This window comes from Diceros bicornis, chromosome 8 (assembly GCF_020826845.1).
Source record: "Diceros bicornis minor isolate mBicDic1 chromosome 8, mDicBic1.mat.cur, whole genome shotgun sequence".
Lineage (NCBI taxonomy): Eukaryota > Metazoa > Chordata > Mammalia > Perissodactyla > Rhinocerotidae > Diceros > Diceros bicornis.
The window spans coordinates 64,047,661-64,062,612 of NC_080747.1; the positions used below are offsets into that span (position 1 = coordinate 64,047,661).

A 14,952-nucleotide genomic window follows, 5' to 3' on the forward strand; every position below is an offset into this window, starting at 1 on the left:
CTTAAGATATGAGAGAATATAAGATGTCACTTAGAATATAGGTTGTTAACCATGAAAGCATCATCTAGGGAAACCTATGGCAAAGGATACAAGTTAAGGCAAGACTGAAATACCTGACTGCAGACCTCTGTCCCTTAATTTGGATAACCAGTATAGTACATTTCAGTTCTTTTGAATGTGTAACTTTTATATTTTCCCTAATGATTTGGTATGATTTTTTTGTGCTGTTAAAGCTCATTAACTCTTTTCATATAAAGTTGATGTTTCAGCTGAATCTTCTTGATTTAATTAAAACCAGAAAAGACATTGAACTGCATAATTTGGCATAGGCCATATATCATATGCTTAGTTTTTTTTTTCACATGTGTAAATTTATGCAAACCTACTTTGGTTTTAAGTTGATTTTTTTGGTACAAATGTTTATTATGTGCAAATCTTTTAAAAAAGTAGACTAAAATGAAATATAGAAGAAAAATTATAAAGAAGCTGTAATGTGAGTATTTTGGTATAGTGGAGAGAAATTGAATTACTCATCCAAGATTGTATCATAAAAATAAAAAATATTGTGGAAAAAACATGTAATAATAATTCTATCATTTGAGTGCTTACTTTATTCCAGTGCTGTTCTAAGTACTTTATATATTTTCATTTAATTTTTATAATAATCTCATGTAATAGATATTATTATCTTCACCATTTTATAGATAAGGAAACTAAAGCTCAAGAGTGGTTAAGGAAATTGTCCAAGGGTATGCATGCTAGTAAGAAGCAAGAGTTGGGCTGTGAATCCATACTCCCCTGTATTAGAAACTGTGTATGTAATTTGTTTATTTAAGTTACTACAACTCTGATCTCCAAGTTAAGGCATAAAGTCAAATCTCTGTTTTTCAGTGTAATATTTTAGACAAAAATGGTATTAAGAGTCAATCAGGGGTAGAATTTTAATGGTTTTTGTTGTTACTTGTCTATAGATAAGCCGAAGTGTCAGAAAAGGAGAAAAATGGAGGTATAGTATAGATTCTGACTGCTACTAGTTCTCTTTCATTGAAGCAGTTTAGAGAGGAGTTAGAGTTTCTTGGCCCCTACAAAAATCATCCTGGGACGGGAGAAGCACTTCTCTGTTCTTAGTAAGAGAAGTAGTAGACATAGTAAAGTATATTTTTGGTCTGATTCATTTGTCCTTTCTCATAATTTGAAGTATCTTAGGTCTCTCTCTCTATATATAATATGGCACAAACTTTTCATGTTTATTGTGTAAAAACATGATTGTAAGAAGATAATTTTCACTTTGGAATACTACTAATTATTGATTTTCTTTTCTTAAGGTAGAAAATATTTTGTTGAATGATGGTGGAAACTATGTGCTTTGTGACTTTGGCAGTGCCACTAATAAATTTCTTAATCCTCAAAAAGATGGAGTTAATGTAGTAGAAGAAGAAATTAAAAAGTAAGTGTCCATCTTTATTGTACTTTGTCTTATGGGAATTTTTAGTTAACTTGAATCTTCAAATAAAAATGTTAGATATTTTACTTGTAGATTCTTCAAAATATTTCTATGCCATAGACATTGGTTAACTAAGTCTGCTCTAGCTCAATAGAAAATATATTTTGCCGTGGATACAAGTTTTTTATCTATATTGTCAACAAATTTATCAAGAAATTTGTTAAATAAGCTATAATAATTAGTGGAATTATTAAAAGGAGTTTTAAATGATTGTTGAGTTCAGTTAAACATCTTTGTTTTCACTGATACTGAAGATTTATGCTTGTTAGGAAAAAATTAAACTACTTGAAGACATTTAAGCTTTTACTTCATATTTAATATTAAGATTGACTTCTGTATGCATTGAAAACTATGTGGAAGACGTGTTACTTTGTAATAGTGTATTGGAAAGCTCTCTGGTAGCAATATAAGTCAAATCTGCTTCATATATATACAGCGTATCTGTTTTCTTAATCTTGTACTTTCCATGTTTGCTAGAGTACCCGTAAGGACCCTTCCCTGACTTTTCTGTTTTCTAGTTTTAGAAAATAGAACTGTTTTTATATCTTAAATTACCTTAATAAAATGACACAGAATGCAGAAAGATCTGTCAGAATAGGAATTTCTAAGTAATTGCCTTTTCTAAGTTGCCTTTCTTCACTTCCTCAGAAATTCTCAATTCTTTAATAAGACTATCTAGGAGCTATCATTTGAACTGCAATATATATTTCGAAATAGCTCAAGTAGAGCTGATACTACTCTGGTCCATTTGTGGATTAACATTGTGGATTTCTAGACTAGGTATTTCTACTCAGGAAACTTAGCCTATGATGATTATGTTAGGTTCCATAAAAACAGACACCGTAGTAAACATATAAATGTCCTGAAGAACACAAGAACAATAAATTATTAAATTGGCTTCTTGGGGATATATGTATATACATATAATTTTAAAAAAATTATTGGATTATGATATATAATGGCTGTTATAGGATTCTGCTCAAGAATTCTGACTTGATGGAAGTTTCATTTCTTGCTGTTGAGATCCGAAGTATAAAGTTCAGTAGAATTTTGCATTAATGATGAACGCAAGCTCATAAGGGGTTCTTATGCTTTGTGGCTCAATTGAGGAGTTAATGGGCTCACCATTTATTCAGTTAACAGATATTTTTCAGGGCCTACAATGTAGTGGGCATGTTCATGGTGCTGCAGTATAGCAGTGAGCAAAAGTCGTGCTCTCAGGCAGTTCGTATTCTGGTTTCTTAGGTGCTCCTCTGTAGTAGTATCACTCAGAATGTCTTACCAATCAGAGTAATTCGGAAAAAGTAAGATGGTAGAATGTTGAGCTTTAAGATACTTCATGTAAAATAAAACATATAAACACTCAAAATGAATCTTAAATTATGTCATGATATAGGAAGTCCTTCCATATTTTGATAATTTTTGCCGTGAAATTGAGCGCTACTTCATTAAAATATTCTGTTCATGATGGATTTGGGATTTTTATATTGGTAAATATTTATTCATAGTATCTTTTAATTCCAAATAGCTTATGATGGCAGTCAGCATTAGAAGTGTACTTAATTAGTGTAGTTAGAATTATGGCAACTAGATTACTTTTAAAACAGCAATTATAAAAATAAACCTAAAGGAGATTTACCACCATGTGCAATGAAGTATGTTAGAGTCCATAAAAACAAACTCCTTATCAAACACATAAGTTAATTTTTTGAGAGGGTAGAAGTTTTACTCTTAAATTAATAGACTAAAATATTTTGACAAGGATATTTTTATAGTCAAATTATATTATTTCAAATGGGAAATTCAAGGAAAACTATGTTTCCAATACATTGTCTTTATTTAAGATTTTTCTATTAAAGAAAATAAGTTTTTATATTAGTAGAGATGCTGTTGCACTTGTTGAATAAAAATGTGTATAGATGCTTTGTATTGTTTAATCCTTGATGGACTTTTAATGAGCTTTTAAAAATATAATTATTTCTATATAACATTATAGAACCTAAAAGTTTTTGTAGTATTTTATGTAGAAACAATGCAGTATTTGTCTTTTTTTTTTATATCTCCACTCCATTTCACTTATTTACTGCCAGGTATACAACTCTGTCATACAGAGCCCCTGAAATGATCAACCTTTATGGAGGGAAACCCATCACCACCAAGGCTGATATCTGGGTAAGGCCAAGGAAGGCTGACATTTTCTCTAACCAAATAAAAAAAATCTGAATTCAGTTGATTATTTTCCTTCTGTCCCTCAAAAGGTATTTCCTAATAAGTTGAAGAGAATGGTGTACAGTAGAGCTTCTTATTCAGGAGAAGAAAAATATTAGAACATTTTATCTTCTTAGTCCTTAAATGGAAAGCTTAGGTATAAAAAAGCAAATAAAGGACTCCCATATAATGTAACTTTTTACCACAATATTTTTTAGAATTTAGATTATATATGAGTGTTAACATCTTTTTGATTGAGTGGAATTTTGGTTGATGACAGTATGAAACAGATGGACATAACTCTTAAGTAATTAACAGTGATAATTTTCTGGAGTATTTTAGGATCTTTTAAATGGAAACTAACATGAGTAAAATTTTTTTCTAATTATAAACATACCAATGACTAACTTCTATATATTGAAGTTCTTTATCATTTAGCATGTATATCTGGATTGAGTTATTGAGATAGATCATGTTTCTGTTAGTTGAACTTTATGTTAGAATGTCAGTACTTCTTTAGAGCTTATTTTTTATAAGTAAAATATGTTTTGGCTGTATTTAATAAACTAGCAGGAAACTATTTTAAATGTGAATTTGTTTAAATTCAACAAGTATTTAGCCATATCTACCACTAGTGAATACATTAGGGATGGAGGAAATAATTCCTTTGAAAATAGTTCTCGAGTTTACAAGAAAAGTCCTATTATTTTGTTTTTAAAACATAATGTTAGAAAGTAGTTGAGCATAATGTGTGAAATCAAATGAATAACTCCTTGGTTCTCTTGTCTTGGCCTCCTCTTATAGGGGTTGGGATACCAAATATTTTTGTAAGGTAGTTAAAAAGGAATATCTTTGATATCTTTTCTTCTGTCTATATAATATACACTTTTTCACCAAATAGTGATTCTTAAATCTTGTGGTAGTTGAATTTTTAACCATACACATAATTGAATCAAACCATAAATAATTTATTTGTTAATAAATAATTTGATTTAGTAAATTTGATACTGCTTATATATCACTAGCTTATATAACTCAAATTCAGTTTGCTTTCCTCAGCGTTAACATTTGACTCATTAAATGGCTTATAGTACAGTGTAGAAAGCAGACTCAGTTGGGTCTTAATTTATAAAATGAAGGTTTTAGGAGAGGTGACAGTGGAAGTCATTTCTGGCTTAATTTTGTGACTGCTGTTGAAATCTATATTACATAAAAGAGTATTTCAATGACAAAGGAAACAACAGACATCATAGCTTGACTACTGTTTTGAAATCAAGAGTTGATTAAAAAAAATAATTTAATCTCTAAGCACATGATTGTTACCTAATATCTTAACAAAAAGGAAGGAATCTTTTTTTCTGTTCATTTTTCACCAGATTTAGTATGCATGCCAGACAGCATACTAAGTTGTCAATGATAAGTTTAAAATTTATACCATTTGTAATTAGTGTATGGAGTAGTAGTTCCATAATGGATAAATGGTAAAACTGTGGGATTACAAATAGATAAAGATAAAAAGAACAGCATGAAAAATAATCAGAAAATAGAATCTATGTTTATATGCTTGACAGAGATAGAATTTTAATTTCCATGATGCCATTTTTATGCTTGTCTTAGCTCAGGTAAAACAGAAGTATACTGCAACATTTTAGGTGTGAATTCAAGAATATCCAGAAAAAATATTCAGTCCATATTGGTCGAGAATTCTATTTCTGATCCTGTTTCAGGATAGTACTGATTCAGACAGTTATGATATTTGCATAAAAGTATTTATTTAGCACTTTATATTTTGGTGAAAAAAATTTTTTTCGCCCAGAAGTTTCCATTGTAGGTAATTTTTATCCTGAGATCTCGGATGCTGATTTGTTAAGCATTAGGAAATTCAGTAAGAGATTCTTCATGTTACCGTTTAATGAGAAAAATTGAAGATGGTGATACTCAGCATTCAAAATTAGGTCATTTGTTCCCTCCTGTTTCCTGAATAATTCTCATTCTATCAAATTTGATAAAGAGGGAAATGCTTTTGGTGTGAAAAAATTGGGACACCTCATTGTGTTCACACTATGTGAAGCGAGAATTTTAGATTTATGTTAAGTATACTGGCAGTGCTATCTAAAATTGTTATCTGGGAACTCTTACATTTACTCTAACACAGGACACATTACTAAAGGTTTGATTGATAAGATAAAATTGGCTAAAATGCAGATTTCCTTTGTTTAGATTGTCATCTGGGCAGTAGAAAGGTATAATTGAATGTGGATGTTCCACCATTAATAGTATTTTTTTTAATGCTGTTAGGGAGCCTTACGCTCAATTTGCTGCATAAATGCTGAAAATATCTTCCTTATAGAAAAAAGCATCATAAATATTTTTTAAGCCACATTGAACTGGTTATTTCTATTCAGAATCTTTACAGTTTTTTAAATCATATAATACATAACCCAATAATGTTTTGAACTAATATATTGAAATTTCTGGAACCTTTAAACTTTTTTCATTGGATGGCTGTTATAATATTGAAAATAATGTTTTGTAAATTAATATTGTTGAACTTACAAAGGTATTTCTGCATGTTGTGATCTTCATAGTATTAATAAAACTTAGTGTATTTGTTAGTTGCATTTGCGAAGTTGATGTGTGCAGAAAATACAACAAAGGAAAGGTGATCTGCTAATTTTTAGAGTGAGGCCAAATTTTAGTATTGCTGATATAATTGTATACTAACTATTGGATAATTTTATACAATCTGTTTAGAATGAGAAAAGCCCTTTACACTCTTAAGGCTTATAGGTGCCACTTCTTGTGATAACATAGTGATTTCTTGAGCCAAAAATCACATTTTATTACTGCTTCTCAGGTTTGAGCTGTTAGCAGTTTAGCTAGAAATTTCTTATGCTACTTTTCCAGATGTAATTTGTGTTTTAGGGTGTTTTGTCTTCATTGTCCGCAAGTAGCTTTATTAGTGCCGTGATGTTTATGGAGACATGAAAGTGAAGCAGGCAGAGCCCTTCCTTTTTGAATTTTAATATAGATTACCCAGGTACAAATATGATTAGTATGATGTAGAATAAAAATTATAGGATTATACACAGAAAGAGAGAAGTTATTTTTATAATATGAAACATGTGCTTAGTGAATAATCGGTTAAAAGGTATTGATGGTTGTCTGATAAATTTAACTGTGATGGCTAACTCATATTAGGAATCTCAGGATTTTAAAACATGTTTTACAGTGAATGTTTTAAAAATGCTGCTAGGAGGAGCCTTGTGCTTATTTTGCTGGTTATATGCTAGTTATGTACTAAATACAGTCGTGCACTGCATAACGACATTTTGGTCAACGATGGACCACATATACGACAGTGACCCCGTAAGATTAGTACCATATAGCCTACAGATGTAATAGGCTGTACCATCTAGGTTTGTGTAGGTATACTCTGTGATCGCACAATGCTGAAATCGCCTAACGACGCATTCCTCAGAACATACCCCTGTTGTTCAGGGACACATTACTGTATATATTTTCCTTGTGGAAGAAATAAAAGTATAATTTTTTCCCCCAAAGGAACCAGTCTCTTCTAATCTTAGTTATGTCATTCGTGATCTAGAGTTTTACGATAGCATTAATTCAGCCATATTGCCACAGATGTGATAGAAAAAAATGGAAATGATACAGTTAAATGTCCTTTCAAAAATTAAGCACATGAATTTGTTTAAGCAGTGATTTGTGAAAAGATTCATCCAGTATAGAAACAGGATTTTTTTTTTAATAACGTATTTAGTTTTTGGTTTGGGGCGATTTTTATGTCTCGTGGTTAAGTTGATGACTTGATGCTTGAAGTTGATGACAATATTCATGCTTTTTTGTTTTACAGGCACTGGGATGTTTACTATATAAACTTTGTTTCTTCACTCTTCCTTTTGGTGAGAGTCAGGTTGCTATCTGTGACGGCAACTTCACCATCCCAGACAATTCTCGTTACTCCCATAACATACATTGCTTGATAAGTAAGTACTCGGAAAAATTTATGAGAAAATTATAAGATATTGTACTTAGGGCCTGCTATTTATATCCCTTTACCCAAACCTAGTCTTCTAATTTCATATAGTATAATTTTGTGAAACTGTAGTAAAGAAAAACATTTAAAAAGATGTTTATAAGACTTTTAGAGGAGTAAAAGCAGCCTAATTACTGATTAGTACATGGATATTTTTAAGGCCCTAGATAAGCTTTTGTAGAACACAGCGGTTATGTAATTAAGGAAACTGGAATTTCTGGAAAAACTTACAGCATAACATTTAATTGTTTGGTCTTTGTACTCTTGAAATTCAAATATCCAGATCTGTTGCTTCTTTGGATCAAAATATTGCTAATCTTAGATTGTGGCTTTTTTGTCCATCCTTTTTAATATCTATTCTTTATTGTTTATAAAATGGTTATCGCAAAGCAACTTAAGTGTAGTATTAGAAGGAGTAGTCCTGTAGGCCATTGATTCCAAAAGAATACCTCTATTTTCCTTCCAGGCTTCTTCAAGATTTTTTTCTTCCTTTTGATAAGATACTGTAATTTAATTTTTATATATATGTACATGGTAAAAATTTCTGGGAAAGATGATTTGGGGCCTGGGGGAGGACCGTCAGATATTAAAATATATTGGGAAGCTGCAGCATTTAAACAGTACCTCTCAGCACTGTTTATATTAAAGTGTTTCTAGCATTTCTTTTCTGGTTTTTTCATTTTAGATATCTCCTGTCATAGCCTTCAGCCACGTAGGTCAATGCAATAGAAAAGAGGGTCAATCTAAACATATTTGATGTTTTGTATGATAAAGATGGAAGTTCACCTCAGTGGGGAAAAAGTGAAATACAAAAATGTATTAGCTATCTATGGACAGAAAATCAGCTGAATCTCTACCTCAAACTTTTTGCTAAAATTTCAGATAAAGGAACAACTTAAATGTAAAAAATAAAACAAATGTACTTGAAGAAAATAGGTCTGAATTTATTTATAACACTGGAATGGGTAATCTGTAAGTTAGGCATTAAATCTCAGGAACTAGAAAAGAAAAGATGAATCTATTAACATATAAATTTAAACCATTAAAAGTCCCCCTAATCCTATGAACCCCAGCATAAAGTCAATGTAAGTTGGAAAAAAACTATTTGTTACACATTTGACGGTGGCTAACTTTTGTAATTTCTGAGGCTCATGTAAATCAAAAAGAAAAGAGCAAGCACTCCAAAAGAAAAATGGTCAAAAGAAAATGGAGCATAAAAGGATATATAGCTTCGCTTTGCAAACTTATTTAAAGCACAGTCTTTTTATTTCTATAATGTGGATTTGTTCATACATGTTGGAAATTGGAGAAATATGTCACTTGAACTCAAAAATTACATTGCTTTGTGTGGAATGTTTTTCCTAGACAAGGGGAATCAGAGTGATGGGATGGGGGAGATGGTGTTAAACTTCACAGAGGAAAGGAAATAACCTAAGCTGGGCTGCACTGCCATCATGAGCACTGTTAGCTCTAATTGGAGAACATTAAATATGAGTGCTTGTACTGGGGTTTTCTTCCTAGAAAGAGAAATCTACCTCTCTCTCAGTTTTGTGTGGCTCTCTATTAATGGATGGCCCCCTGAATAGCAGCCCCACTGGCTCAGAGTCCCACTTTTATCTTAATTGATGGAGCACCTCCCAGCCTTGTTTTGATATGTTTTTATATCCTTGTGGCAGCTTTCAGCCAAATTAAGCTACCTATCTGGGCAGTCCAAGTTACCTTCCCAGGTACCAATTAACGTTTTTGTTAGTGCGCTGGTAACAAAGTTATATAGTTTTTCAATGGTCTGTCCCAACTCTGTTTTTCCCGTCAGCCCTGTTATTTTTAGCCTGCCATTTTGCAGAATGTAAATTTTTTTTTAAAGAGCAAACATACCTTTAGGGTATATTTGAATGAACATTAGACTCATAATCCACTCTGTCTTATCCAATTGCTTTCCTCCTTCATTGTCCAAAAATTTGGGCACCAAAAGGATGAAAGAACTCTGATTAACTGGGATGCTCAAAGAATAGATTGAGGAATTTACCTTGGCTCTTGCGTGTTCTGGCTAATTGAAGTTTAACTTTTTATTGAAGCCCTTGTAAATCATTGTAACTGTGACACTCTTGTTGCTAAGTAAAAGGTTTTAATCACAATCAAACTGAGGATTTCATTGAAGATCTTGCAATGTCTTAGAAACTCTGAATATTCTCATTGAACGATACTGAATGAGAGACTGGACAGGATTTACCGTGACTTGTGATTTAATTTGCTTATAGTAATAAGATCTTCATTTCTTGTGTTAAGCACTGGTTTTTTTCCCTCTCAGTGTATGCGTGCACGGGTATGTGTGTGTAACGTAAAGGTGGAAGAGCTAAACACTGTCGATAGTTTTAGGATCTAATGGGGCTCTAGGTCTTTGATGCATGTGTTCATCATATGCTTCCTTCATTTGTCAATAAATGTACAGATTTTAGTTTTATCAATGTCAGTATAAATTTGACCATGTGTTAAATGTCTTTAAACTTATTTTTAAGAGTTAGGGAGAAATTTTTTAAAAAGGTTGAGTGAAATAAAAGCATTTAAGTAAATGTTGGTATTTTTTCTCCTGTCAAACGGTTTTTATGGATTTTACTTTTTAAATATTGTCTTGAGTAATAAAAGCTTAACAAAGTGGAGTTTTTTAAAACTAGAACATACTTACAATGTGATATTTTATAGAAAACATTTAGATTCTTTGCGATTTTATTCTTTACATTTTTCATATGTAATCTTGCCTGTTTCCTACCATCCTATTTAGGTTCCTCTGTCTGCTTTTATAATATATAATTAGTGATTTACATTGCTTTCAAATAAATCCTACGTTCAGAAAACCAAGAATTGCCTAGCTGTGCTCACAGTTTCTGAAAGTGAAACTTTTTATTGCCAATTGTCTATGCATGCAGTGTAGTTGCTCCAACATATTAATATAAGATAAAGCGTTAAAAAGACATATATCTTTTTAGTATTAACACTTTTACTAATGCTGCTTGCATCTATTTTTATGACTCAGGATTTTTGAAAATGAAATAGCTGTGCCTTATCTTTGTTAAAACTGTATGATTTATGGTTACATAAGTATTTGAATATACTTTTGATTATCACTAATTTGGTCAAGGGTAATTATTACCTACTGTCCATAAAGCTCAGCTTAACTATTAATTTCATCATACTTCCCTGCGGACTTTCCTTCTTAAAAGTAGCAGAGTCAATTATTTAGAATTTTTGTTCTTAGCCTCTGTTAACTTTTCCAAGTAATGGAGGTGGATTGAGGGGTGAGGAAAGAAGCACTTTCCATTTTTGGATCTAAGAGTTGAAAAGAACTTAGAGAACTTTTAGAGGAGAATGAGAAGCATAATTAGGAGGATTTGGATTACTACATAGTTACAATGAGTGAACAGAAGGCTGGTGGCCTCGCCTTTCTTTCAGCTTCTGTGTTGTAAGGTGGTTAAGGATGTACATTGTAGAGATTAAGAACAAGGCCTCTGGAGCCAAAGGGCCTGGGCTTGCATCCGCTCTGTCACTTATTTGGTACCAAACATTGGGTACCTCTGTTTATCTCAATATACTCATTTCTGAAATGAGCATATTAAAAGTAACTACATCTTAGGATTATTGTGAAAATTAAATGAATTATGATAAGTGCTTAGCATGTGTAGGTGCTCAGTAAGAGACGGCCTTTCATACTACCATCATTACTACTATAATAACTACCACTACTAATGATATCATTATTGTAATTCTTCCTGAGCTAATCTAGCTTCTGATTTTCTGGGTAAGAGGTAGGGCATCCAGATATTTATTAGGATGTACTTTCCCTGCAGAGATTTCTTTGGATGCTTTGAAGCAGAACTTGTTTTTGTGGACTGATAGTGGCTCTGTCAAAGGCTTACCATTATATGTTCCAGAATATACTTTATGTAACTACTAAGATTATTTTTCTCACCTCTTTGTGCAGTGATGTAGTGATTCATAATGAACAGCAGGGGAAGCTTTATTTTTCTTGCTTTTGGGTCTGCTCACTTAATGTTGCTTTTATGGTTCTGTATCTTAGCTCTTAGCAGCTCATCTGTTGGGTTTAGATTTATTTATTTTTATTTTTTTTGCTGAGGAAGATTCACCCTAAGCTAACATCTGTCGCCAGTCCTCCTCTTTTTTTTTTTTGCTTGAGGGAGATTCGCCCTGAGCTAACATCTGTGGCAAATCTTGTACGTGGGCTGCCACCACAGCATGGCCCCTGACCAGCGGTGTAGGTCTGTGCCCGGGAACAGAACCAGGGCTGCCAAAGCAGAGTGTGCCAAACTTAACCACTAGACCACAGGAGCTGGTCCTATTTATTTGTTTTTTTAATGAAATATAATTGACATATTACGTTATATTAGTTCCAGGTGTATAACATAACGTATGTGTATATTGTGAAATGATCACCCCAATAAGTCTAGTTAACATCCATCACCTCACATAGTTACACATTTCTTTTTTCTTGTAATGAGAGCTTTTAAGATCTCCTCTCTTAGTGATTTCCAAATATACAATATAGTATTATTAACTGTTACTGTGCTGTACGTACATCCCCAGGACTTATTTATTTATTTACTTATTTGAGGAAGATTGGCCTTGAGCTAACACCTGTTGCCAATCTTCCTCTTTTTCTTTTTTTGCTCCCCAAAGCCTCAGTACATAGTCGTATATCCTGGTTTGTAGGTCCTTCTAGTTCTTCTCTGTGGGACACTGCCCCAGCATGGCTTGATGAGTGATGAGTAGGTCTGCGCCCAGGATCCAAACCAGTGAACCCCGGGCTGCTGAAGCAGAACGTGTGAATTTAACCACTACACCACTGGGCCAGCCCCAGGACTTATTTATTTTATAACTGGAAATTTGTACCTTTTGACCACCTTCACCCATTTTGACCACCCTCCACCCCCTATCTCTGGCAGCCACCAGTCTATTCTGTGTATCTATGAGTTCATTTTTTTTTCTTTCTTAAATAGCCTCCACATAAAAGTGAGATCGTACGGTATTTGTCTTTCTCTTCTCACTTATTTCACTTAGCACAATGCTCTCAGGTCCATCCATGTTGTTGCACATGGCAAGATCTTCTTCTTTATGGCTGAATAATATTCCATTGTGTGTGTGAGTGTGAGTGTGTGATTATCTATCTGTCTATTTACCTACCTACCTGTCTGTCTGTCTATCGATCGATCTATCATCTATCTATCACTCTATCACATTTTCTTTATCCATTCATTGATGGACACTTATGTTGCTTCCATTGTCTGGGCTATTGTAAATAATGCTGCAGTAAACATGGAGGTGCAGATATCTTTTCGAGTTCATGTTTTCATTTCCTTTGGATAAATGCCCAAAAGTGGAATTGGTGGATTATATGGTAGTTATATTTTTAACTTTTTTTTTTTTTTAAATTTTTGTTTATTGCAGTAACATTGGTTTATAACATTGTATAAATTTCAGGTGTACATCATTATACTTCTATTTCTGCATAGATTACATCATGTTCACCACTCAAATACCAATTACAACCCATCACCACACATTGGGGGAACTCCATACTGTTTTCTGTAGTGGCTGCACCAGTTTACATTCCCACCAACAGAGCACAAGCGTTTCCATTTTTCCACATCCTTAGCATCTCTTGTTATTTCATGTCTTTTTTTATAATAAATAAACTTATTTTACTATTTAGTTTTTGTGGGAAACCAGGAATTTGCTTGCTTATTTTAAATACACTTAAAATTTACTATGGAAATTAAAAACATATACAAATACAGGCAGAACTGTGCAGTGAATTATCATGTACCTGTTACCTAGCTTCAGTGACTATAACTCATGGCCAGTCTTTGTTCATCCACACCGTTCCCCACTCTCTTGTATATTATTTTTGAAAAAAATCTGGCATTTTAATGTACCTTGGAAAAGAAATAAAAAATTAAGATAGGATTTTGTTGGAGGTTTTTAGTTAGTGGTCTGGGTTACCACTTGGGGAGATGTAGAGAGAAGGCTCTGGTCAATAACTTCTAGAGACAGCTACCAGGACTATCTCAAGTATATTATCCTGGCATACTTATAGTGCCATTTAGTGTTTTAGTTATGATTGAACACATTTATTATTAGCTTTTAAATTTGGTTTCATTTCAACAGTCCACAGAATAAGGTATGAAGGACATATATACCTAACATGTAAGTTTCTAATGATAGTCTTCATGGGTTAAACAGATAAAAATAACAAGTTAATGCTTGAAATATTTATGGTTACAAAATTAGAGTGGGTATTTCTCTTTTCAGGTAAATTACTGTAAGTTTAATAATTAGAAGTCTGTGGGAGAGAAAACATGTCTTTATGAAAGGAAAAAAATTTAACAGAATTTTAAGCAGGAAAATTCTTTTGAGATTTCTATTCAAAGTATTTTCCCATAAAATTTTTTGAGCTGTTAGATTAAAGATGCTGGTTTAACTCTTACTTAGGCCCAGGCATGGAGTCGTCATTTTGTGTAACTTGAATGGGAACTACTTTATTTAATTTTTGGCTTGAGTCTTTGATGAAACCATAATGTAACTTGGCCACTGCTACAGCAGCAGTAGCTCCTTTAGCTGCTCTTTTTGTTAGACTATGCACTGATGTTGTGCTTTCCTATTCTAAATTGGCATAAACATAATTAATTCAGGTGTCTTGGACAGTGTTTTTTAATCAGATATGTCTGATACATCAGTTGGAGATGTGGTGGTTTAATTGTACACCACCTTCAATTCTGAGACTATTTTGTGTTCTGAGGTTGTTTTTAGTGGTGTTTGTGTCAATAGAAAGATTCACACAATAAAGAAGAGCAGAGAAATATCCTTTCATTTCTATGTGGCTAACTTTTTTTAAAAGTCGATTTTATATTTGCAGTGGAATCAGGGTCAATGGGAATGGTCTCGTGATGATTCACATGGTCATTTTAAGTTGAGTAAACAAGGGTATGTTCTAGCTTTCTACCTTCTCTGTCTTTTTTTTTTTTTTTAACTTAATCATTTGATTCATTTTTGGATGAACTGGATGTATATATTCCTTAATCCACTCCTTCCCCTCAAGAGCATTTTTTTAGATGATATGGTTTTGTTGTCATGAAATAGGAGTTAATAAAACACTAGACTTGAGGTTTAATTA

At 32.6% G+C, this 14,952-nt stretch overlaps 1 protein-coding gene across 2 annotated transcripts in view; it reads left to right on the plus strand.

Moving 5' to 3' along the window:
* The window catches only part of BMP2K (BMP2 inducible kinase), a 128,179-nt gene that overhangs the window by 64,881 nt on the left and 48,346 nt on the right, over positions 1-14,952 (plus strand). For both annotated transcript variants that reach the window (XM_058547344.1, XM_058547345.1), the window contains exons 5-7: positions 1,326-1,447; positions 3,595-3,676; positions 7,587-7,719. In XM_058547344.1, the coding sequence (XP_058403327.1) occupies positions 1,326-1,447; positions 3,595-3,676; positions 7,587-7,719 (337 nt within the window). The remainder of the gene's footprint in view (positions 1-1,325; positions 1,448-3,594; positions 3,677-7,586; positions 7,720-14,952) is intronic.